At 43.0% G+C, this 25,898-nt stretch overlaps 1 protein-coding gene across 2 annotated transcripts in view; it reads right to left on the minus strand.

Moving 5' to 3' along the window:
• Nucleotides 1–25,898, minus strand: part of ASPG (asparaginase) — a 51,208-nt gene that overhangs the window by 10,254 nt on the left and 15,056 nt on the right. For both annotated transcript variants that reach the window (XM_075614952.1, XM_075614951.1), the window contains exons 2-13: nt 25,189–25,318; nt 20,662–20,773; nt 18,205–18,330; nt 17,175–17,258; nt 15,773–15,899; nt 12,250–12,362; nt 10,715–10,900; nt 9,544–9,657; nt 6,665–6,784; nt 5,905–6,000; nt 4,586–4,749; nt 845–931 (exon numbers count right to left, since the gene is read on the minus strand). In XM_075614952.1, coding sequence (XP_075471067.1) covers nt 845–931; nt 4,586–4,749; nt 5,905–6,000; nt 6,665–6,784; nt 9,544–9,657; nt 10,715–10,900; nt 12,250–12,362; nt 15,773–15,899; nt 17,175–17,258; nt 18,205–18,330; nt 20,662–20,773; nt 25,189–25,318 — 1,459 coding nt within the window. The remainder of the gene's footprint in view (nt 1–844; nt 932–4,585; nt 4,750–5,904; nt 6,001–6,664; nt 6,785–9,543; nt 9,658–10,714; nt 10,901–12,249; nt 12,363–15,772; nt 15,900–17,174; nt 17,259–18,204; nt 18,331–20,661; nt 20,774–25,188; nt 25,319–25,898) is intronic.

A 25,898-nucleotide genomic window follows, 5' to 3' on the forward strand; every position in this document is an offset into this window, starting at 1 on the left:
CGAGGGAGCAGAGCAGGACGGAATTACCCGCCATCGGGTTCCAGCCCATGGCCGGTTCTGGATAATTTCCGGGTAGGAAAAATTTGGCCAGGAATGCCGGGTACCGGGTAATTACCAGGTACCCGGCACATCACTACTTCTAACAATATCGAGGACACTCCTAACAGATACAATGTGGCTATCTAAACACAAACACTCCCAGTTACTTTACCATAGCCAAACCATTACGAATAGTAATGATTATTGATCAATTTTACACGCTGACAACGCAGTGTTAAGGTCCATTGACACCTAAATCGACTTCATAAATACCTGGTCCCCATAGGCAGAGCCTATAAACAAGTATCCATAGACTGTTGTAAGATTTAGGTTCAGACACAAAGGGTTTCAGAGCAATAGATAAAGAAAACTAAAGGATGAAATGGGAATAATGCTTTATAGCTCCTATAATAGGAAGAAATGTCCCGCTAAATATAATATAGTTATCGTCGTCGTAGAGGTAAAAGTCATTAACTACATTCTTTGAGTGCTGAGGAAAAGGCGATTAAATGTTCTTTTTTACAGGAAAAGGTCTGTATTTAAAAAGGAAAGTATTTTGATATGACAAGCTCTGCAGATTAGGCGTCCGAGTTTTTCAATAGAAATATCAGTCTTCGACTGAGCCTCTGATTGAACCACCTGTGCTGAAGCAGGGATATCCTGAAAACCTGACCTGTTGGTGGCCCTTGAGGACTGGAGTTGCCCACCCCTCATGTAGGTATAGATAATTTTGAATATATATATACAGGTTGTTAGAAGGTAACTGCAGAATATTAGTAGCTTAACGGATTTGGAAACCATTTACCTGCAAAGCTCTGTCCCGCTATGTTCCACCTCTTCCCAGGAAAGATGTGCTCCTGTCTGACGTAGTAATCGGATCACTTCCATTTGCCTTCCAACGGGAAATAAAAACCCTATTACTCTGTGTGCCCCGTGCAAGACATTAAAGAAACTCACATGGAGTCAATGCTTCCAAACTCAACCACACTGCATGCCTGTATGTTTCAATGACTGTGCTTATTGGCAACATAGAAACTACTGCAAAATCTGCATAAAAGTGCCCAAAGACACCCGCAGCGTGACATGATTTCTGATATTGTTGCAAAATATTTTCCAGGATCCATAGCATTGACACAAACAAATATTGCACACATTGTTGTTAAGATACTTAATACCTGGAACATACTTGAAAACGAGAGGAAAATCAATGTATTGGTAAAACATTGTTATAAATAAAATGAAATAAAATACTTGAAGATATTTTTCTATAAATCATTCAATTCACTGAACGTTCAATAAATTGGGTGACGTCAACCGTTAGTAATAATATTGTGTTAACAGCTGATGCACATGTACATCTCCATAATTGAAACCTACTAAAGATTCATTAATCGTAATCAATTGCTTTGAAAATCCTGCGATTCATATGCTTAAAGACACAGTGATCACAGATTGGTTTGCATGGAATGCCAACTACAATTTTGTCAGTCCTTATGTAATTATAAAAGACCCTTTTGCCGCTTTTGTCATATTTCCTGTCGTGCAAACATATATATATAAATTCATAGTTACATAGTTAAAGGTCAACGCTTCCAAACAATACAAAACCGCCAATACTTTTAGTGCTGAAAAATAAAAAAGCAAGTTACAATTGGGATGTTTTCTCATTTGTGCAATTCTGTCTGACCAGCAATTTAAAGCCTGCTCTTGCCGCAGGAGGAAAACACTGTGTTTGTATCAATATGCGCGCACGATAGACAAGGGAAGTCACGAGATTCATGTGCTTTTGTTTTGTTTTGATTTTATTTTGCCTCAAATAAGGGCATTTACATTTTTTTTTTTAATACCGTATGTACGTATTTGGTAACACAGGAAACAGTCTTTGTGCAATTATTAAACATGTTATAACATGAATCCCACATCTCAAGTGGTTTAATAGTATAAGCTATGCAAGCAAGGTCCGTAGATGTGTGGCAGGTGGATGTTGTCATGTAGGTCAGGGGTGAGCAAATCCAGTCCTCAAGGGCCACCTGAGGATATCCCTGCTTCAGCACAGGTAGCGTAGTTGAAAACTGATTAAGCCACCTGTGCTGAAGCAGGGATATCCTGAAAACCTGATCTGTTGGTGGCTCTTGAGGTCTGGACTGGAGTTGCCCGCCCCTGGTGTAAGTACTGAATACTGATGTAAATACCCCTGATGTAAATACTGAACACATCAGCAGAATCTGTGGCAGCTGGACACTGAAATATTTTATAGACAATTACAGCAAATAGTGCACATGTCAATAAGGCAATTACTCCTGATCTCAACGCTCTAAAACGTCATTAAGTGCTGATTAAAGTTCATTAGGATTAAACACCCATGTAAATACAAAGCCAATTATATTGAACAACTTTGTTGTTTAAATAATGCCAGAAATATATATATATTTTTATGAAACATGAACTTGACGCAATTATTTATTTGTATTCTTCTTCAGAGATCATGGTTAAGCTATAGCTATCCTTTTTATAAAACCAGCAATGTATTTTCTGGAGACAGGACAATCTCTCCTCTGTGGGACATACCCAGACATCAAGAGATTCTGCAAATCTGCTGCACAGGGAGTGTGCCAAAGTCTTGTTCTGTACAATACACACATACAGGCATACCCCGGTTTAAGGACACTCACTTTAAGTACACTCGCGAGTAAGTACATATAAGAAAATAGGCAAACGGCAGCTCGCGTATGCGCCAGTCAGCACGTCCTGAACAGCAATACCGGCTCCCTACCTATACCGAAGCTGTGCGCAAGCGGGGAGACTATAGAGCCTGTTACACATGCGTTATTTACATCAGTTATGCACGTATATGACGATTGCAGTACAGTACATGCATCGATAAGTGGGAAAAGGTGTGCTTCACTTTAAGTACATTTTCGCTTTACATACAAGCTCTGGACCCATTGCGTACGTTAATGCGGGGTATGCCTGTACAGAACTGCAACAAAAGTACGACATTTTAATGGAAAAAAATTAATGAAACACGCAACTCAATGCCAGAAATTCGACAAAGGAGGAACATGTCACAGAAAGCCAATTTCCCCGTTTGCCTGCACTTTGCAAAACAGAATATTTAGTGATTGCACATCTGTCGTTAGGGCATACATTCAGCCGGTTCTGGGATTCTGAGGCCCGAACTCCTTCAGTACTTGGATGTTGTAGAACACAGCTTGCAACTCTACGTGTGCACACACACAGCCCCGATCTTTCCAGTACGCCCTTTTTCAGACTATGTAATGGCTGCAGCAGAGTATGGCAGCCTCTCTAAAACAGGAGTGGCAGTGCAAGATGAATCCGAGCAAACCTATGGGAAACACCTGGGGCGCTGCCTGGGTGTGGCTGGATTGTTGTCAGTTTCTCACATTAGCAGAAGGTCATGTCCAATCATTATGATTTTCTAGCTTTATTAACCATTTTGTGGGGCCAAGAACACATTCCTTTACTCTGCTACTCCAAAGGGGTCCCCCCATAAATGTAACCGGGGGGCCCTAAAAGTGGGGCTCAAAATGAATAAAAAATGGAAAATCATGGAAAGCTTTAGCCATGTTTATGATTTGTAATAGGGGTCGAGAAACTGGTTCCTTAAAGCAGGGGGACTCAATGCCAGTCCTAACGCCTACACAATAGGTCAGGTTTCCAGGATATTCCATCTACAGCACAGGTGGCTTAATCAGAGGTTCAGTCAGAGACTGAGCCACCTGTGCTGAAGCAGGGACTGATTGAGTCACATGCTCTAAAACAGGGATATCCTGAAAACCTGGCCTGTTGGGGGGGCTTGACGACTGCAGTTGAGCCCCCCTGCTTTAGAGCTCAAGAATTTACGTAATCACAGGCACTAAGGGGCCTATGCAGAGAGCAGCGGTAAGGGGAATAGCGGCATGTTTTGGAAAAAAATGCCTGTAGAAAGGCAGGTACTGGCGAGTTTTAAAAAAAGCGCCATTTTTTTTTTTTATTTGCAAATTTCGCCGCGCGGCTGGAGAGAACCTAAATCTCTCCAGTGTTGAAAACTGCCGTATTCAGAGAGGCGCGATCGCCATCTAGCGGCTGTTCGCGCCAAAAAAATGGCGCGATTTTCAACATTTTGCTTCTCCAAAAAAATTTGGCAAGAAGCTGGAGCTCGGCGGCCGGTGGGGGAGAAAAAAAAAAAAAAACACAATTTTTTTCCCACAAGTTTCAACAGCGCTCATATCGCCGGTTGAAACTCTCCATATGCAGACAGCATTCTAAATGCAGTTTTCGGACCTTACTGCATATGGAGAAAAAAAACTCTCCATTAAAGCTACTTTTTATTCCCGTCTCCAATTTTAAATAGCGCTGCTCTCTGCATGAGGCCCTAAATGAGTATTTCTAGCTCAGTACACTGCTGCCTCAGCTATATGGAAGATCATTTGATATTAGAAGGCAACCCTGGGGAGAAAAATATATAGTGCACGTTAATTATCAGAAGTCTTCAGACCAGGTTTCATTCGCATTTAATATTAAAGGATGTGTTTGCCATAAGTACCTGAATTTCACCGCATTCATTAGTGGCGTGTCGCCATAACGATCTTTGGCGTAAACAGTAGCCCCGTTATTCAGCAGGTACTGGACCACTGTGAAATGCCCCTCGCAGGACGCCACGTGCAAGGGGGTTCGACCATCGTAGTCTTCACTGCTCAGGTTTCCGCCCTGGATTAATTGGCACAGATAAAACGATACATTTCCCGAGGCATTAGCGAGGTAGCACGCTGCGCAATGTGTTCAAGCAGTGATCCGAACATTGGAAAGAGGACGGTAAAAAAAACAAAAAAAACAGGTTTTATAGTTCACAATTACAGTAGATACAAAAACAGCAAAAGGCTTGAAAACAAACGTGCTGCACTGTATATTGATGACAAGTATCTCCATTTATGTCTCGCCTCGCCTCGTTATTCCCCATTAAAGGAGCAATCCAAGTGAACGATTTTTTTATTTTATTTGTTAACATGGGATTGAAGCAGGGGGGTCTCCGGAGCTGAACCTCATTCATTTCAGCTCCGGGGACCCCCTGCGTCCCGAGATACTTACCTCCGAAAGGGGGTGCCGGTATCTCCTGCAAGTTTAAAGTTCCCGCGTCACGTAGGCCAATAGGAAGCCGCGCCGTATGACATCACGGTTTCCTATTGGCTCACGGGGCGCTTGAGCTTGCTAAAGCGTCCATTACGTGATCTCTGCTAGCCGAGCGGTTACTGCCATCCCCTACGGAAGTATCGCCGGACGTAGGGGGTCCGCGGAGCTGAATTTAGTAGGGTTCAGCTAGCGAGACCGTCCTGCTTCAATCCTATGTTAAATAAAACAATTTGCAAAAAAAAAGACAAATCGCCGGCTTGGATGGTCTTCAATAAACTACTGGAAAGTTGCTCCTCACTGCATGAAATTATTTACCTCTCCGTGCTTCCCCGGATGGTTTTTTTTATGTTGCAAAGGCTTTAATGATTGTAAAGATGATATTTTGCTGGTCTGTGTTCTCTGAAGCTTCAGCCTGTTTGAAGGAGCGGCTCAGCGAGTAAAGGCTGACTGTAACACACAACACTCAGTTTCAAGCAGGGGAAACTGGTTCAATTCCCGGTGTCTGCTCCTTGTGACTAGGTCACTTTATCTCCCTGTGCCTCAGATTGTAAGCTCACCTGGGCCGGGACTGTGTCTAACATTCCTGTGTGCTGCGCACCGCGCGCTCTGCTGTAATTGCGAAGCTATATGAAATAAAGTCCTTAGTACGTGCAGGTGGGAGTGTCCCACATAAGAAATGTGGCTGTAAATTGCATTGAGGGGCATCTCAATATCCCCATTAAACTAAAACGTTACCATGTCTCTTATCGCTTCCAGTGCATTGATGTCACCAGTCTTTGCAGCAGCACAGGCTAAAGCCGGTGTTAAAGCATCTCTAACCGCTTCTAGCTCCTGGAACATTAAAAAAAAGGGGGATTAGCACTATAATGCATCTTATAATCGCATCACTGATTAGGGACGCAGACTAGACCCAAGCTCCTAGAATGTGCTAGACCAGGGGGTGACCAACTGCCCTCCTCAAGAGCCACCAACAGGTCTTCAGGATATCCCTGCTTCAGCACAGGTGGCTCAGTCGAAGACATGCTTGAGCCACCTGTGCTGAAGCAGGGAAATCCTGAAAACCTGACCCGTTGGTGGCCTTGAGGACTGGGGTTGCCCATCTCTGTGCTAGGCCTTCAAAAAAGAAGCTGCAATATTACATTTTCTTTGTTTTGTAATGCAAACAAATCAGGAAACTTGTGAAAAATCGAGTGATGTAAATCATGTACAAATGGCTGTCCAAATAATGGTGCCCCCATCAGCAAGGGTTAATGGCAGATTAGAACTGTGCCAAACTAGTCCTTAATACTAGTGATATTAAATGTATGAAATGGGTTATTGAGACCCTTTGCAAAAGTCTGTACTATCCCATACTCTTCTAATGTTTGTCTAATGTTTGTTTTCATGTTTAAGCAGTTCCCAAGAATTCAGAGCGACGGCCATCTTTAATATCGCAGTAAAAACTTCACATACACCGGCCCCCCACCTCCAACCCCGATACAAACAGGGGCTGTACCTCCTTGCAGCCGATGCCCACAGATTTGGCAATGACTTGAATAAACTTGCTGTCTCGGAGAGAGATTTTAGCCCCCGTCGCCGTCACGGTCATTTCCCCCCGCAGATTCTCAAAAAGCATCTAAAATGTAAACGCAACAGGGAGAGCATTAACCCATTCACTGCCAGAGGGGACTGCAACCCACCGCACGAAACAACACGCATTTCTTTATAAAATGACGATGCGTATAATTAGTGCAGGGGGCGGCCAACTCCAGTCCTCAAGGGCCACCAACAGGTCAGCTTTCAGGATATCCCGCTTCAGCACAAGGGGTTCAGTCAACGACTGAGCCACCTGTGCTGAAGCAGGGATATCTTTAAAAACTGACCTGTTGGTGGCCCTTGAGGACTGGAGTTGGCCGCACCCTGAATTAGCATGGGATAGAATGGATTACATAGATCCCATAGATCACACGGATCTCCTGTTTGCGTGTTTTTTTTCCAGCATACAGGCTTTTGCATTGTGGATCAGTTTGGAGCGGATGAAACGTCGGTACTTTCAAATTAATCGACATGTCCAAGTGAAGATTTTAAGACACAGTCATTCAATGTCAATGGTACTTTTTAAAACTTACAGGCATACCCCGCATTAACGTACGCAATGGGACCGGAGCATGTATGTAACTATGTAACACAGGCATACCCCGCATTAACGTACGCAATGGGACCAGAGCATGTATGTAACTATGTAACACAGGCATACCCAGCATTAATGTACGCAATGGGACCGGAGCATGTATGTAACTATGTAACACAGGCATACCCCGCATTAACGTACGCAATGGGACCGGAGCATGTATGTAAAGCGAAAATGTACTTAAAGTGAAGCACTACCTTTTCCCACTTATTGATGCATGTACTGTACTGCAATCGTCACATACGTGCATAACTGATGTAAATAATGTATGTGTAACAGGCTCTATAGTCTCCCCGCTTGCGCACAGCTTCGGTACAGGTAGGGAGCCGGTATTGCTGTTCAGGACCTGATGACAGGCGCATGCGCGAGCTCCCGTTTGCCTATTGGGCGATATGTACTTACTCGCGAGTGTACTTAAAGTGAGTGTCCTTAAAGCGGGGTATGCCTGTACTGGATAAAAGTGTGTGCACACATGGAAACTGCTTCGCTGTTCTTTTTCTCCTGTCTCAGCTGAAACATTAAAATTCACTCAACGCACGAAATAAAATACAGATCGCTTATGAAAGGACGTGTTCTTCCCCTTTTTGCTTTATTAAAACAAAATTGCAGATCATAAAATATGTATGGGCAGTTATTACGGTCTCACCCTTCCTCACACACACACTAAAATTATAACTAGATTTTTTAGAACAGCCCAATATATTTATAAATGTTCATAAATATGGATACTTCATCATCAAGTATGATACTTGATGATTTCAAGCCTCCTGAGGGGGTTTGAGAATGGGAAGGGGAAAATGCAGACGGGTGCTCTTAGCGTGCAGTATTCCCCGGCTCATCTCCGATTACAGATGATTTGAATTTCTTCATGAAACAGTGATGAGAGCTAGGACTTCAGGCTCACTGGCTACTGACTTTATATGGGCACAACGATGCATTAATGCAGGGGGTTTGAACGCCAGTCCTCAAGACCACCCAACAGGTCAAGTTTTCAGGATATCCCTGCTTCAGCACAGGTGGCTCAATCAGTGGCTCAGTCTTTGACTGAGCCACTGATTGAGCCACCTGAGCTGAAGCAGGGATATCCTGCAAACCTGACCTGTTGGGATGTCTTGGGGGCAGGAGTTGAGCACCCCGGCCTGAATATGTAAATAAGGACTTTTTGGGACAGATTGAGCAAATGGAACAACATGCTCTTGGAAATTGTTTAACCTTTACACAGTTGCAGTAATATGTAGTTCTAGAACAAATGGAAACTGGTATTGGGGAATACAATAACCAGCAAGATCCTGATTTAAACACACTCTGTAAAATGGAGTATGATGAGCAGTATTCTGGGCTTTCGAGAGCCGATTATTATTTTTACACTCTAGGATCTGACATGCATTGCGTCACCAACGCTGTGTCAAAAGATAAATATCCAGCTGCTTATTCCATCCTTACTGGCCGGGTTGTGACAAAGCAGCCACCCCAAATACACCTGAATGCCCCAGATTCACTGGTAAAGCATCACTCATCCCCAAATGTTATTCTGTCATATTGTGGGATGATGGGGTTTTTTCCCCTGGTAATGGACAGTAAAATGATCATTTAATAAAAAGATACCACAGCATGTAACCAATGCTAGGGTAACACTTCGCAGGTTAGTTTTTGATTACTTCAACTTTTTTTTTAGGTCAAAATGTCTGTAAAGCGTTGGGACAAATAAATGCAGACGGAGCGCACAGGTTCTGCTTGTGAGAGGCAACGCAGCCCCTCATTCTGCCAGTGACCACACAGCGTTTTCATGGGACGCACTCTTTAGCTTGCAAGAGCGCAATTTCATGTTGTCTAAGCCAGGGGTGCGCAAACTCTTCCGTCTGTGCCCCCCTGCTCGGCTCTGGCGTCAAATGATGCCACGGGTCATCCCGTTGCCATGGCCACGCAATGTCACGTGACCCCCACAGCGCTGGAAAGTTAAGGTAAGTAAAGTTTCAGCGGCCTCGTGTGATCCCCGGCATTTAATGTAAATGCGTTCGAGGAAGTGCGGGGCCTCTGTATTCCGCTCCCCGCTCCCCCCCCCCCAGAAAATCTCACGCCCCCCAGTTTACGCAATACGCATTGTGCTACAATGTACACTGATAAAACTAGCATTCACCACAAAATCCAAGACGGTCAGCTGCAGACCCAAGTGCAGAACGTCGCGACACAACTTCACGTTTTACCTGTTTTCTTTCCTGCTGGCTGAGATGGTTTTTACCCAGGACATAGGAAAGCTTCGCTAGGGCGGCTTCCGGAGTCAGATCGCAGCCTGGTATAACCCCCACCACAGTAAGAGCCTGCTCGTTACAAAGAAAGGAGAGATCTGAATTAGCACAACGCTGTTAGAGTTAAACTCAAGCAAAATATGAAAAGAAAAAAAATACAATTCCTTTAGAAAGTCCACCTCTAGTTTTAAAAAGATAAGAGTTTTATCTTGTAACGGCCGCGCTTCACTCAAAGTGTTGCTTGTCCCTCTAACAGAAAATTATTGCTTGTACCTTTTTGCAAATCGCCTAAATTCAACGGCTCCTTGAAGCAACTATTTTGGTGAACAAAATACTGTAAATGAATTTATTTCCAGGCATTGGGGGGAAAAAAGTGTCCCATTGAGAACTGCTGCAGGTTTATAGTACAGTGTATAGACTAGGAGCTTACTGCAGGCTTCTTCCCTTCGTTACATACATGCTCACTGCACGATACTGAAGGGGTTATCTGTTAGGCTGCGATAGGGCTAAATCGGTAAAATGCCTCTAATGTTCCATGCAATATGTCCCCGATCGGCACTATCGCAAGAATCTCTCTCAATATAATGAATAACCCCCTGCTTCAGTCTTCGACTAACGGATTGAGCCACCTGTGCTGAAGCAGGGATATCCTTAAAAACCTGACCTGTTAGTGGCCATGGAGGACTAGTTTAGGGCAGGGTTGGCCAACTCCATAGCACTCAAAAGGCAAACAGTGTAGCAGAAAGATAATCTAGATAACCAATGCAGAGTATTTGCATTGTAGAGGAGAGTAACTGGCAGAAGTGTTTATTTGAGCCAATAGCTTTTATCAGTTAAAATATGATGCCGATATAAAACATAATTCACAAAAAATGGGAATTAACAATATGATTTACTGAATTAAATGTTATTAACTAGAGGGCCCAGTAAAAAGGTTTAAAAAGTATGTGCGTTCCAAAAAAGACAATTGCCACCATAAGGCGACAGTGCTGTTCATGCAGCTTTATAGTAAGCTACGTATTTATCCCTTTAGAAAACAAGTCACAAATGTGCAGTGCTGACAATATAAGGTGGTGGGTATTCGTATGGTATTATTTACATTAGGATCCCAAAAAGCAAAGCGTCGCACCTTTCCCGTTGCGTAGGACGCGGTGACAGATCCTCGCAAGCACTGCGTGCAGTTTATAATCGCCACTCCGCGTTCTGTAGCCTTCTTCAGTTCTTCTAGCAGATCCAGGCGGGCATCTGGCGCATTACCGGTTCCGTATGTTTCCAGCACAATGCCTTCCATCGGTGGCTGGAGGAAGGCTTTCACCTGGTAATACAGGGAACATACAACTGAAATGCCCAAATAACTGATGTGAAACACCAACGTGGTAATTCAGTAACGCTCAGTAGCGGATCTCACATAGTATTAACCATTCAATAAATGGTCTACATCGTGCTGCAACAGCTACCGCGCTAGCATAAATGTCAGCTCCCCTTACCCCAGGGGTGGCCACCTCCAGTCTTCCAACAGGTCAGGTTTTCAGAATATCCCTGCATCAGCACAGGTGGCTCAGTCGTTGACTGAGCCACTTGTTCTGAAGCAGGGATATCCCAAAAACCTGACCTGTTGGGGGCCCTTGAGGACTGAAGTTGGGAACCCCTGCCTTAACCATTTAAGGGACTGCGGTCAGAGTGCCGCGGTCACGTGATCATGGCGGCCCTTAACCCGGAAACAAGTCGCTCTCTTCCATTTTACCTATACTTTAGATTGTGCCACAGCTGACCAAAAAAAGCACTCTTTGGGCATGACATAGCCACTCGGTCATGGGGCTCCTGGGGTGCCAGACCCCATGATGTAGTGACTATGTATTGGGGCACCCCAAGGTTTAAACCAGCTCCCATGCAAATCCACCGGAAACCTCTGGGAGCAGGTTTCTTCAAAATAAACCAGTGAGCATTTATAGGGTGGGAAGAATAGCTTAAGGAGAAGAATATATTGGCCGTAACTATACTCCAATCATTTACTGAATGGATGTATGGACATGCTGGAGGTGTTATGCCAATACGCATAGAAAACAGTCAATTACTGGGCCGTTTGGAAGGGTATATACACCATGTTATCCTCTCCCTAATCTTGGTTCGGAGAGAACAAACATGTTAAAAAAAATTATCTAATCTTATCCCAACACAGACTGACAATTTTAAAAAGGTATGAAACATGCATTTCTTCTTAAGGACCCTCTAAACCACGGGTGCTCATGTCCAGCCCTAAAGGCCCCCCAACAGGTTTTTTAAGGATATCCCAGCTTCAGCACAGATGGCTCAATCAGTGGCTCAGTCGAACACTAAGCCTCTGATTGAGCTACCTGTGCTGAAGCAGGGCTATCTTGAAAACCTGACCTGTTGGGGGGGGGAGGGGTTCTTGAGGACTGAAGTTGAGCCCCCCTGATGTAAACAACTAAACGGAAGAGGCATTAGTATGAAGCATTATTGGGCACAGCCAGATACTTGCAACCCCTCAACGTTCCTACTATTTAGAGAGAAGATTCCCAAACTATCTAGCCAACAAATAAGTTGTTTGACCCGTTCAGTCTTCTAACCACAAGATGGATCTGCATTGTCAGTGTATATTGCTGGCACGTCAACAGTCCCCAAAGAATGAAGATGCAAACCTACAGTTGCAGCTGTAATCCCAGGAAATATTCGGAGCAGTCCCACATTTCTGTTCATGTCCGTGTGCACCAGGAACTTCTTTGTGGTGTTGGCTCTCCAAACAGTCTCCCAGTTAACTGCAAAACCAAGAACCTAGGTCAGGCCCAAGTCCGTACTGGATGGACTTTAACCTCTTGTACCTGCATGTGTACATGCCTAGAGGGACTAGCATATTGTGCAGTCAATGCCACACAAACATATACACACAGAGATACATACTATAAATCAGTCTGGAATTATACATGGGTCAGGGTGCATATACATCATTTCAAGTATTAATTAAGCATATATTGCAAAACCTACAAAATTATAGGAGTGGATGTTTGACATGCAACACATTGCATGGCTGATCACACTGAAAGGGTTAACACTGGCACATTTTAGCATATAACTTTTTAACTTTGGTTTCTTTGCAAGTTTTGATACCTGTCATTCCACTAATAGCAACAATATTTATGCTTTACGGGAGAGTTGAAACACAAAGTTGCCTTCTGAAGCAGATATGCTACTTGCATACAAACTATTAAAAGCTGAAATATTCAGTCTTCATATTCTGACTGCAAGAGCTGTAATCCCCACAAGCAGCTTTCCAACACATTTATTTGCTTAGCTTTAGTATTAAGCAACCTGTTCTGACTTGGCAAGACAGCGCTTGGATAACCCGCCCACATGTAATGAATGCAGCCTACTCCTTCAAATTATGCAGATTAGGACAAACTAATTGACAGCAAATAATTAATAAGAAATCCTGATCTAAAATGGGAATAACATGCAAAGTGCTGATAAAGTGAGCCCTAATGCAAGTCCCTGGTATAAAGCCTGTGGTTTATGTACATTATTGTCTGTAATGTACACAGCACAATATACAACGTTGCTAATGCCAAGAGGGTCACAGAAGCATTATACGAGTTTTAGGTGTAACAGTGAAGTGTGAAAATGAAATGTCTAACCTAAAGAACTGACAATCAAAACAAATGTAATGGCAGACAGACAGTATGGTTAAATACACACGCATCTTCTGTACAGGCTAAGAACGCATGTTTGAGATAACATGCATTTCCTTTTTAAACCGTGTGTATGTTCAGTGCTATTTATTCTATGAAGACTAAAAACCATTTGTGGATTTAAACAGCAAATAAAAATATCACTTGGGAGCATGTCCACATGTCTCAGACAGGTCTGCAACCCTGCTTTCCCCCATCATCTCTTCGCATACAATGTTTCCACTGCAGCCAGGGATTCTGGGTAATGGCAAGCAACTGAACACAGTGTGACACTCTTTGCTCCTTATCCATGTAAACATGGACCCCTATAAGCCTATGCTTGCCGCTTTGCAGCACAACCTGGGTTAAAGGATTGCAGAGCCAGTAAAACCTACTCGCAGACAGCTGTTTCAACTTTTTGGGTCAATCAGTGTGAGGCTGGTTATACTGGCTTTGCAATGTGATGCTGGAATAGGATTTCAACAATAATCTGTGTCATTCTTATACAGGACGTGTGGGGCCACTGAATATTTTAAAACGGGGAGGAACCAAATATTTGTCTATTCCTCCAAAATGTCAGCGTTTGTGGATATTCTCTTATCTGCACTACCAGCCCTCACTTCTCATGGGAACAGTGGCTTTCGCATATGCAGATTCTACAAAGTGACAAACATTTGTTCGGCCAACAAAATTTCCATAGAGCAGGTTTAGACTCACAGAATCAGAGCAGCTTTTAAAATGACACCTCCCTAAGGAGTGGTCGCTGCTCTCAGAGTTATGAAATCAAACAAGAACGGCGGCTTTTAATGACAGCCCTGATTCCCACAAACTGCACGCTATTTTTTTTTTTTTACTCAGTTGCAAGCAGGTCAAACAACCACATCAACAAGACAAGACCATTGCATATTTGCATTCAAGCCAACCCCACCAATTGAGGTCCAAGGACAAATAAGGGTCGCCTCTCAAATCCATAAGGACTTCCGAAAATAAACTAAGTTGTGTGGAAGCCACGGCCCTCTTTTTGTGCAATAATTCATTGTTCAAAAGATAAACACCTCCCAGACCATCCCATCGAAACATTTATGACAAGAATAAACAGGCCCACTGTGGGAAGGAAAGAGGAGGCCGTATTAGGTAACATTTATCTTTAAACTGTTTGCGACACAAGAACATACAGCAGATAACCCACAAAAACCAATATATATTTGTAGAACTGGGTGCAGTTTGATTGCCAGCAGCTTGGCTGATAACAGAACACATATTGAAAAACGCTGGAGATGACATAAGTCCCTATTGAGTGCTGAACAGTAGATAAAGCAATTATAATGATGTTTGCTCTTTAGCACCACATTAAAATGATGGTTTGCGAGCCACAGATTTTAGCACTGCTTCAATGTCTCATGCATGAACATAGCTCATCAATTCAAACTGAACATACATTGGTATAATCTTCCTCCTCCTCAGAGGTATACATCAACATCTCAGGTTTTGTCTTTAAAAATAATGAAATTCCACCGCTTTCTTATCAATGGTTAAGAAGAGAAGTAGTAATGGAGTAGGTTCCAGTTTGCGGAGTATAACAAATAATAATGCATAGTGTCGCCCTGGAAGACATCTCCCTCCCTGCTCTCCGGTAGTGATAGCAGCAGGTATGGGAAGTCATGAAATTAGAAAGGTTTCCTAGCAAACTACATAGACCGGGTGTAACATTTGTAGAGACATGTTTTTTCGGGAATTAGGAGCGAACCCCTCCCCAGGTGAGGGATAAATGGTGCATGCCCCATATTATCTCTCCTCCCTACACCCCCACTCTCCCCCCCCCTTAATCTCCTAAATGATGTGATGCTTGAATTGTTGTGGATTTGATGTAGAGACAGGTTGGCAGATTTTTTTTTTCTTGTATGAATAATGCGGTTTTACTTTTGGGATGTATTATGGTAATAAAACAGAGACAATTCTTTATTTTAAAAAAAAAGTTACAAAGTTCATTATTTTAAAAACAATGCAGTAACCAGGAATAGCTGATCTTTGTATTTGCACTTACAACACTAACATTATAGCACTAGTTTTCATTTAAGTCAGGGGTGGGCAACTCCAGTCCTGAAGGGCCACCAACAGGTCAGGTTTCCAGGATATCCCTGCTTCAGCACAGGTGGCTCACAGTGGCTCAGTCGAAGACTGAGCCACCTGTGCTGAAGCAGGGATATCCTGGAAACCTGACCTGCTGATGGCCCTTCAGGACTGGAGTTGCCCCCCCCCCTAATTTAAGGGCTACATATGGAACTGTTCTTTGAATGACCCCCACTGTGTAAATACAGAAACAAAGCCAAGTTTTTATTCTGAGATACAATCTTTTATCGTTGCTGGTTAGAAAGAGAAAGCCTTGTGTTTCTTCTGAAGATTTGGTGTGCATGACCAAACCTCGCAGATTAGGCGTTTAAAGCACAGTAATAGGCTCTTACATGTGGCATAAATTACAGGGATTAAATGGTTAGGCAGCTTACTTGTAATATCAACTTCAGCATTTGCAAGTGGAGGCAAGTTGGGAGAAGAAAACGCATTGAAACTGCCCGCGTCCACCTTAGTCACCCGGTTTCCCCTGTACAGCTTATGATGAAAATAGAGGCACACCTGCAAAGCAAGCCGAGAAACACGCTCAAGTACCAACCGAAAGTTACAACACTCACGTCCAACCCTTTGATGCGGAGTGATGAACTTGAACGTAATGAAGGAAGATGCAACAGGGTTAAAAAGGTTTGTGTACGGTCTTTGCCGTACGGGACAAGCAATCCTTCGGCTGCTGGAGACCATGTGGTAGCCATGCTACACGCAGCGCTCCTGTTCATTTTAATGGTGCAGAAATGTGTGGTAACTGTTGTTTAGGTTGTAAGCACTTTAAGAGTACTGACGGGGGTCAGCCATTCACTAAAGCGCGGATTCACAATTAACCCCTTGAGTGCCAGAGGGAGTTTACCGCACACCAGACCCGTCCAAAAAGATTAAAACAAGTTGATAGAATTTCGGAACCATTGAGGTGAAATTCTCACCTCTCTTTTTGAATGTTCCGCTTGCTCTAAAAAATACGGCCGGCGATTCAAAATATAGTCTTAAAAACCCTACAAATAGTTCATTTGCATGGCATTTTTAGCAGCCTTCAAGCTATTGTCAAACTTAAACTGAATTTAACATTTTGCTGAACTTAATGAATGTTTTAGTGTGGCATAATACAAAACACTCATCAACATCTATTGGGTTTCAGAGGGGAAAAAAATGCAGTTCCAGCACGTTGTTTTAGGAAGAGAGTAACAATTAAAATAATAGCGAAGTTAATGGAAAGAGAATCTGTGGCTTGTGTACAAAGCATTTAACAAGGCTTGTATAGTTAATCCATTTTAATACTGTATACACATTAATACAGAACATAATGTGCAATACTGAACTATGATAGTCCGGCTGAGTCAAAACATCTGTTTTTCTGTATCACAGTAAACAAGTGAGCGTTAATTAAAGTCAGGTTGTGGTGAACATGTCAGCCATATTTCTAATAGTCATAGTTTGCACCACTCCTTCAATTTATCTCAACAGGGTGCATCACCTGTATACTTCAGCTAATCTCAACCTGGTGCATCACCTGTATACTTCAGCTAATCCAAACCTGGTGCATCACCTGTATACTTCATCTAATCCAAACCTGGTGCATCGCCTGTATACTTATTACTATATGAACAGGATTCTCCCACTGAAAGCAGCACAGACCCATCATCTGAATATTGGGTTTCCCAGAAAGACAGGATAATGGAAAAGTGACAGACAAAACATGCAGTTCTAAGCTTGCCAATGCATCATGTTACGTGTTATCATAAAGTTGGCACACTTGTTTAATTAGCTTCCATTAGTGTTACTGACCTCTGGAATGACAAACAGTCCTGCAATCAACAGAGCCCCCAGAAGGTTATCACGACCATCATTCCTCATCTCATATATGGGCACCTGCCAGAATGAAGGAAACCTACATTGTTACCCAGGGAGAATGATGCATTTCAGTTACATGTACCTGTCTGAGACATGTGAATGTTCTCAGAAGTGGCACTTTTTATTTGCCATACAATACTACCAAACCAATCTCGCCCACCAGTGTTATGACCATTCGAAAACATAGAGCGATAAAAGGATAAAGTCTTTTATTGCCTTCCATCATTGGACCTACAGATCTAATTTGGAATAATGAATGTCTACTGACATTGTACAAGATTTCCATTTGAAAGGGTTGGCTAAATGTCACTTTGCTCCCTTAGCAGAGGCTACAACAGGCAACAAAACGGTTTGCCTAATAGTATAGGGGGGGTCATCCCTAAACTTCAAAGCCGACAGCTGGGAAACACGAAAGAAGGAAAGGAAGATTATCGGACACGTATAAGGCACTATTTGTTATATTTCAGATTTAAAACAATATCATCCAAGGAGTTAACCTAAGTAGAACGCTTCCGCCACCACCACAGGAGTTACAGGGTTAATTTAGCTTTCAGATTGTAAACAAAAAATGATGGAAAGTTAACTTTTTGTCACACAATTTTATGCAAACTGGTCACGAGTTCCATTTTACATTTATATTGAACGCAAATGTAAATTATAACATCAATTTCATTATCTCCACTCCCTTTTTTAAATGCAACTCTACGAGTTGGAAAGAAGTGCTTAGAGCTCCAAGAAATGAATACCCATGTCCCTCCCACACATTAACTGCATCTCCAAGTTACTTTGCAGCAGAGACCCCCCCCAAAATGACAAATTCTCAAAGCACTCGGAGTTCATACATCACTTCATATCCCCAAAAGGAAATACATCGCTGTCCCTTCCAGGTCAGCCACAATGGATAACTACGACAACGCTCGCACACAGTAGTGAAAATAAAGAAATGATGGTTATTTTCACTCACCTGTGAGCCAGTAAGGACAATGGTTTTACCCAGGTTTTCACACATAAACGACAGGGCTGATGCAGTGTAAGCCATAGTGTCTGTCCCGTGAAGAATCACAAACCCATCATATTGGACATAATGTTTCTATGTGGGGGAAGAAGTGAAGACAGCGTACGTAACAGAGCACACATATAGCGAGAGAATAAAAAAAGGTTATTTTTACAATAACAACTATTTCATATAGCGCTTTTCGCCCAAATGGGACACAAAGCGCGTCACACTGACAGTATAGCGCGCGGTACGCAGCACATGGGATTTTAACAGACACAGTCCCCGCCCAGTAGAACTTACACTATGTTTTTGGTGCCGCAGGCACAGGGAGATAAAGTGACCGACAGGGTCGCAAGGAGCGGACACTCCATACCCTTTAACAAAGGCAATGTCTTCAAGCTTCTAAAAACATGGTGTCTCGCCTATAAGAAAACTGCACTTTAGCGAGTCCTTTGGGGTAAAATCAGAAAAATGGATAAAGATTCCCAGGCCTTATCTCCCAGACATGGCTACTTAGATTGTAAGCTCTTCGGGACAGGGACTCATTTTCCTAAATGTCACTTTTATGTCTAAAGCACTTCTTCCCATCGTGTGTTATTTGTATTTGTTATTTATACGATTATCATGTGTATTACTGCTGTAAAGCGCTATGTATATTTATGGCTCTATATAAATAAAGATATACATAATATACCTAAATAGAATGCTTGAATTGTTCTGTGCTTCCCCCGTATACTTTATTACAGAAGCCTTTTGGGAAGAAATGGGACTGATATATTTGAGACTGTAAAATAATATAATGAATACATCTAGAACAGATTGCATTTGTTATGACTTACAGTAACGTAGCTATGTACCGACCACTTTATAAAACCACAACAAAGAACAGTAATGGAACGAAACCATTCTATAGACCAGTCTGTTATGGCTGATAATATCAGGGGGTTTGGGGGGGAGAAGGTCTGTGTGCAAACTCATCAACAATACTAGATTTTTACATATATTTGTCTAATGATAACTTGTTGTAATTGGTGCAAGACGTTCTAGGCAGCAAAAAAAAGCGTAAGAAAAAAAAACGGCCTAATATACTATAGAAAAAACATATCCATATCACATACCTCAATAGTGGACACACACACACACACACACACACACACACACACACACACACACACACACACACACCTTTCATTCCAAAACTTGATCAGCAACAAGGAAATTCATCTACTATCACTTTAATTAGCTACAAGGTATCAGAAGAGCTGCATAATTCTCTTAAACAAGAGTGCCCTCTAGTGCTCAAACACTATATTCACCATAGACTTTTATTTAACAGCCTCTAATAAACCAGGAGATGGACAACCTTTTTTCCAGGCGTGTCAATAAAAGGGTACACATTTTTGGGCAGGCCACTGTCCTACTGCCCCCGCCTCCTCCCACAATTCTCTCTGCCCCCCTCCCACAATTCTCTCTGCCCCCCTCCCCCAATTCTCTCCCTCAATCCCCCTCTCCTCCTCCCTCAATCCCCCAGCCCTCCTCCAAATGGTTCGAGTCAGTTAGAGCAGGGGTGCGTAAACTTTTCCCCCTGTGCCCCTTTGCATGCTGTCCCCCCCTTTCCCCGCTCGCGCCCCCCATCCCTTACCTTGGCTCCGGCGTCACATGACGCCGCGGGGGTCATGTGACTTCCCGTTGCCATGGCGCCACTGGAAGCCAAGCTTAGTGAATTTACAGAGGCCTCGCGATGCCCCAGCATTTACCTGCCTTCAGGGAAGCGCGGGAGCTCTGTAACCAGTGCGAGTCCCCCACACCCTCAGTCTACGCACCCCCTGAGTTAGAGAGTGAGACGGACAGAGAGACAGGGTTACTTAGTGATAGAGATGGAGCTAGCTTGTGAAATAAGTGTTGGTGTCCGGGATATAGGTTTAGTGTTAGGAATTGGAGTTCTATGTGTATTAGAAACAAATGTATCGATTTTGTATTTTCTGTAGTGCTTTATTTTGTGCTAATGTGAGAGGTAGGTTCTCAGCCACATACCATTTGTCCCTATTACATGTATTGCAGGAACCGGCCGGGGAGTGGATTCCTAAAGCTGAAAGGAACAAGGAACCGCTCCAGCGACCAACTGGTTCCCAATCGTGGTGCGTTCATATTACAATTAAGTGGCAGTTACTTTGTATACCTGCTCGAAAACCTATTCTGCCTTCTGGGCAGTTGGTTTGGGTGATTTAATATGAATTGCTTGACCTGAGGAACAGAGAAAACTCTCGAAATCTTGTCTTACAAAATGAACGGTTAGTCCAAATTAAAAAAAAAAGGTATCACCTAATACTGAAGTACTCATTTACTCTGCACCATCATAACTGGACTAACACGGCTATTTCTACTTAATCGATGATTTAATACAAAGGATCTCAGATAATGTACCTGGATGTCCTTGGCTATTTTTGCCCAGTCATCTGTTGTCATGTTACAAGAATCAAGGAGTGGGGAGTACTCCAGAATGGTGTACACAATCCTTTTGTTCTGTTTGGAGACACTGTCGGAAAGAACAGTTGATACAGTAAATCACAGTTACACCGTCGGTGCGATACAAACTAAATACCATGCATTCTCATTTTAAACATGACAGTTTGATCAAGGACATCAAAGAAAAAACAGAATCGTGCTTATAGAAAACAGGAGCTGTTCTCCCCTCTTAACCTGTTTATTACACACAAAAATAGGCTACTAGTAATGCTCCCTAAAAAGAGGACACAATGGGCAGGAGTCATCACAGTGCGACCCGCGCTATTGCGTTCAAATCTGCCACTGACATTAACGTCAGTAATCGCCTATTCGGGCGCGATAGCGTGGATTGTACTTTGACGATTCCCGCCCAGTGTTTTCTCTTAGATCTTCATTGATCTTTAACAATAAGACAGCTGATAAAGTATCATTTGTTCAGAACTCCTACTTGGCCAGTTAAATATTGGATTTTGCCACACTTTCTTTACCCCCTTTCACCATATGCAATGCATGCAGCATGCAAATGCCTTCTTTTCTCAGCATACTTCAATTTATAGGCGTTAAATCAGCACAAAGCCTATTTTTTAAAACAGGAGACTTAAGAGATCAGGGAGTACACAGAGTTCCAATATGCATGGACTTTTGAAGCACATCGTTTGTAGTAATAGTTTTACATTTGAAGCACAATATATTAATGGGTGGCCAAGCAAATTATCTGCACAACTCATAAATCATTAGCCTTTTGCTATATAACATAATTTAAGTTTCAAAACAGACAAACAATAAACAGGGAAGCCACTTTCTGACTGTATTAGTCACACAGACTGCAGTTCTACATGCAGGTATGCAGGGCCCAGGACTAGAGTTTTGACCGGTGCTCCCCCACGTGTCGATGGCCTTGCAAGCCCCCCTTTTACCAAGCCACCTCCTCTGTCTGTCTCTCTCTGTAAATCCTTTCATTAACCCCTCTCATTCAATACCCTTCACACACACACACACACACACACTTCCCCCAACACCCATACAATTCCCCTCCCACAATAACCATACAAGCTCCCCACAATAATTACCCCAGCCACACACAAAATGTAACACACTCACACAAAAAAAATACACCAGCTATCCCAAGCCAGGCCTGTCTCTCTCCCCCCCTGATGTGCACCGACGAAAGAGAGGGGAGAGAAGTCTGGCGTGGAAGAGAGAGGGAGGTCCGCAGGAGCTGGGGTAAGCCAGGGTCCGGCGGCAATCAGGGGCCCAGCTGCCCAATTTGGGTCTGACCTATGGCCAAACCCAACTTCCAGCGCCGGCCAGGCCCCCCGCTGCCACCGGGCCCGCAACAGCTGTCGCACCTGTCTCACAACCCCCCCCCCCCCACGCCCCCTGTCAGTGGCCCTGAATGTCTGTGTAGAACTGCAAAAGTCAAACATATAGTTAGTTCAGTGTTTTACAACAGGGGTTCCTATGAGCCATTGGGTTCCCCAGGCATCCCTGTGGCCCCAGTCGTACCTGCAGCGTGCGCACCTGGCGACACGTGCACAGTTGAAAGCTGCGTTGTGCGGTCTGTAGGGGAGCGATGGGATGTGCAGTGCAGGGCCTGGGCCATGACGGGTGTATCTGCCCTTCCGTTATCTGCGCGCCAAACACGTGATCGCGTCGCAGGAAGACAAAATTATTGTCTTCCCTGCCAGCGTACGCGTCATCGCACTTTGCGTGCCCACACCCGGCCACTGGGGCCCTCCCCATAGAGGGCTGTGCGGCGCGCACGCAGTAGTGCGTGCCGCAGCCCTCACTGAGGACTCAGCCTAAAGGGTTACCTGCAATTTTCTAGTAATTTGAATAATGTACTAAACACAGAAGAATTTACAGTGAATCTGATGTCAGACGCGCTATTAGAGAGGGTTGGGGTTCCTTACAATGCATCTGATATCGGACGCGCTATTAGAGAGGGTTGGGGTTCCTTACAATGCATCTGATATCGGACGCGCTATTAGAGAGGGTTGGGGTTCCTTACAATGCATCTGATCTCAGACGCGCTATTAGAGAGGGTTGGGGTTCCTTACAATGCATCTGATATCGGACGCGCTATTAGAGGGTTGGGGTTCCTTACAATGCATCTGATATCAGACGCGCTATTAGAGAGGGTTGGGGTTCCTTACAATGCATCTGATATCAGACGCACTATTAGAGAGGGTTGGGGTTCCTTACAATGCATCTGATCTCAGACGCGCTATTAGAGAGGGTTGGGGTTCCTTACAATGCATCTGATCTCAGGCGCGCTATTAGACAGGGTTCAGGTTCCTTACAATGCATCTGATCTCAGACACTATTAGAGAGGGTTGGGGTTCCTTACAATGCATCAGATCTCAGACCTGCTATTAGAGAGGGTTGGGGTTCCTTACAATGCATCAGATCTCAGACGCGCTATTAGAGAGGGTTGGGGTTCCTTACAATGCATCAGACGCGCTATTAGAGAGGGTTGGGGTTCCTTACAATGCATTTGATCTCAGACGCGCTACTAGAGAGGGTTTGGTTCCTTACAATGCGTCTGATATTAGTTCCGCAGATAATTATATATTTATAGGGTTCCTTAACCAAAAGAAGGTTTAAAAAAAAAAACCTTATACAAGTGTGGGTAGAAAAATAGCCACAATATAAAAAGATTGCATCTGAGACACAGGTCAGTCTTTATGGTTCTTCCTTAGCCAAATTACATTTTCTTTGCTACAACAGAATGCATAATGATGGAATGTCACTAATTGGCACATGCTCACAAGCCACCCCCTTCAGGCAAATCATTACAACAGTGAAGAGAAATACATCATTCAGATAGGGCTATGACTTGAACAGCTTTCTTCCCATAAGATTTGATTTTAATTAACTTTGCTCGACATCGGATTTCACTCTTCCCACTTTTCAAGGTCGGTGGGCCCCCGTGTAACCCCACTGCCTGAGAAATACATGGACTGCTGCATCATTAGGGTACCCCCTAAATCCAGGGGATTAGTTTATACTACTCCCAGGACATTTATATTTAAATCTGAGAGGAAATGAAGAAACAGATGTATTTCATTAGCTACTGCATACATTATGAGAAAGGTTGACCTTGATGGACATGCATCTATTTTTCAATATCAACCATCTTGCATGTTGAATGTCTACAATATTGTGCTGAATATTTAATGTACTCATTGCTGAAAAGGGCTTAAACGTTATACGACTTCCCCAAGGATTGTTACTCAAACAAATAGAAAATAAAACCATTGATGTCATATTGTTGCAGTTTGGATGAATTATGTTAAAATTGTAATTATGTATTACCCTAAGCAAAGGCCTCCACCACGCACTATCATTACCGCAAGGGCAAACTCACCGACGACGGATTGTGACAGACAGTAATACAACTTCCAACTGTTAGCCGTACAGTTTTAAACAAATTAAAACAAGTAAAGTATTTAATTCAAATAAAATTACTGCAAGTAGTGGGATTTGTCATTTTGTTATTTTTTTTCAAATGTTTAATAAAACATTATTCTAATTTTTCTACTTATTCTAATGTTTCATAAAACATACAAGTGCTAGATGTGAGCATTTCCTCCAACAACTATTTAATGTATAGTTGTTTTTAGTCAGAATTATAGTGGTCCCTTATTTGTAAGATTACTTAAAATATCTGCAGGGAAAATAAACATGTTGCACTTTATAGTGACGAGTAGCTCATTGTATGTGGCCTTGTTCTAGACATGTGGACCATACAACACTGATAGCAACAGGCTGATTGTGTAGAGGGCATGGCTGATAATGATAATCCCACCCCAAAAAAGAAGGGAGTGGAGTGGGGGGCAGATAGAAAAAGTGGGGGAGAGAGAAAGAGGGGAAAAAAGAGAGGAGGGGGGCGGGGGGAGAAACAAATAGTTAAACCGGTCATTATCCTATGGGGGGACGGTAGGGGGCAGAGGGGTTTGGACGCACAGTGCGCATGAGCTGAACCCTAGTATGTTAAAAAAAATAACTTCCTTTATCTCAGATTCCACTTTTAAAAGCGCAATGGCGAGGGACTTGTAGAGGCACAGTATGTACACATGGTCCTTGAGCCAATGAATTGGGGAAACTGGTTTCAATAATTAATACTCTACAGAGGTACACCCATTAAGTATTACCTTGACTACTTAATTCATCTGTGGGCCGTGGCACAGCAGGATATGAATATTTTATATGTGGACGGCATACTCAATAGCTGCAGTAAACCATTATTCATGCATTCATGTTCTGCCTCTTCTGCAGATTTACGCGTCTGGTTAATTTTATTCCAGATTTATACTTTCAGAATATTTACCAACCGTATTAATCCAACATTTCCATTTTTAATTTCTGTAAATGTATTTGTTTTTTTTGCTAAATAACAGGACATGGAATATAACCCCCCCCCCCAAAAAAAAAACAACTTACGGGAGCACCAAGGTGTTTTCAGGGAAGTCATGAAAATCATAGAGCTTGGTCTGTTGTGCATACAACTCATCGTGAAGGATCGGCAGCTTTTTCAGGGCTTTTGCAAAAGCGTTAGCCTGAGGAGCGAGCACTAAAGGATACAGGAGAGACACAAATAAGGGTTTTACATTCTTCTTCTGCTTCATCCCTGCCATTACTCCCCAAAACAGAAGTGTCCTCCCAAGAAAAATATTCCCCACACAAACATGTAACAAGGCCTGTTTTGGAGAGGAGGGTAGTCATTATGTCACGGCAGTTACACGTGACCGAGACTCCCTTCCTGCTCATCACTAGTTTATGCAAAGGCAAGAAGGTGATCAACATTGTTGGTTTATCTAGCAAGAACAAACAAAAGCCGTGGGTAAAAATTACATGTATTCCTTCAGTAAACACATACATACATACAATATATACAGTGGTGAGATAAAGTTTGTGAACCTCAATGATAGTTACGAAAATTCCATAGTTTTTCCATGATAACCTTCTTGAATCAAAACCAGACTTTTCTTAAATATCCAGTAGGATTTATATTAACCAATTCCATGTCTTTTGAAACAAAATTATGTATGAATCAGACATGCAATGAGTAATTAAGAGTTAGGGTATGTGCAACCCTTGTTTTATCAGCTGAATTAAAGGGGATAATAAGAATCAGGTGTTTAAATGATTAG

The sequence above is a fragment of the Ascaphus truei genome, chromosome 9, assembly GCF_040206685.1.
Source record: "Ascaphus truei isolate aAscTru1 chromosome 9, aAscTru1.hap1, whole genome shotgun sequence".
In the NCBI taxonomy this organism is placed as follows: domain Eukaryota; kingdom Metazoa; phylum Chordata; class Amphibia; order Anura; family Ascaphidae; genus Ascaphus; species Ascaphus truei.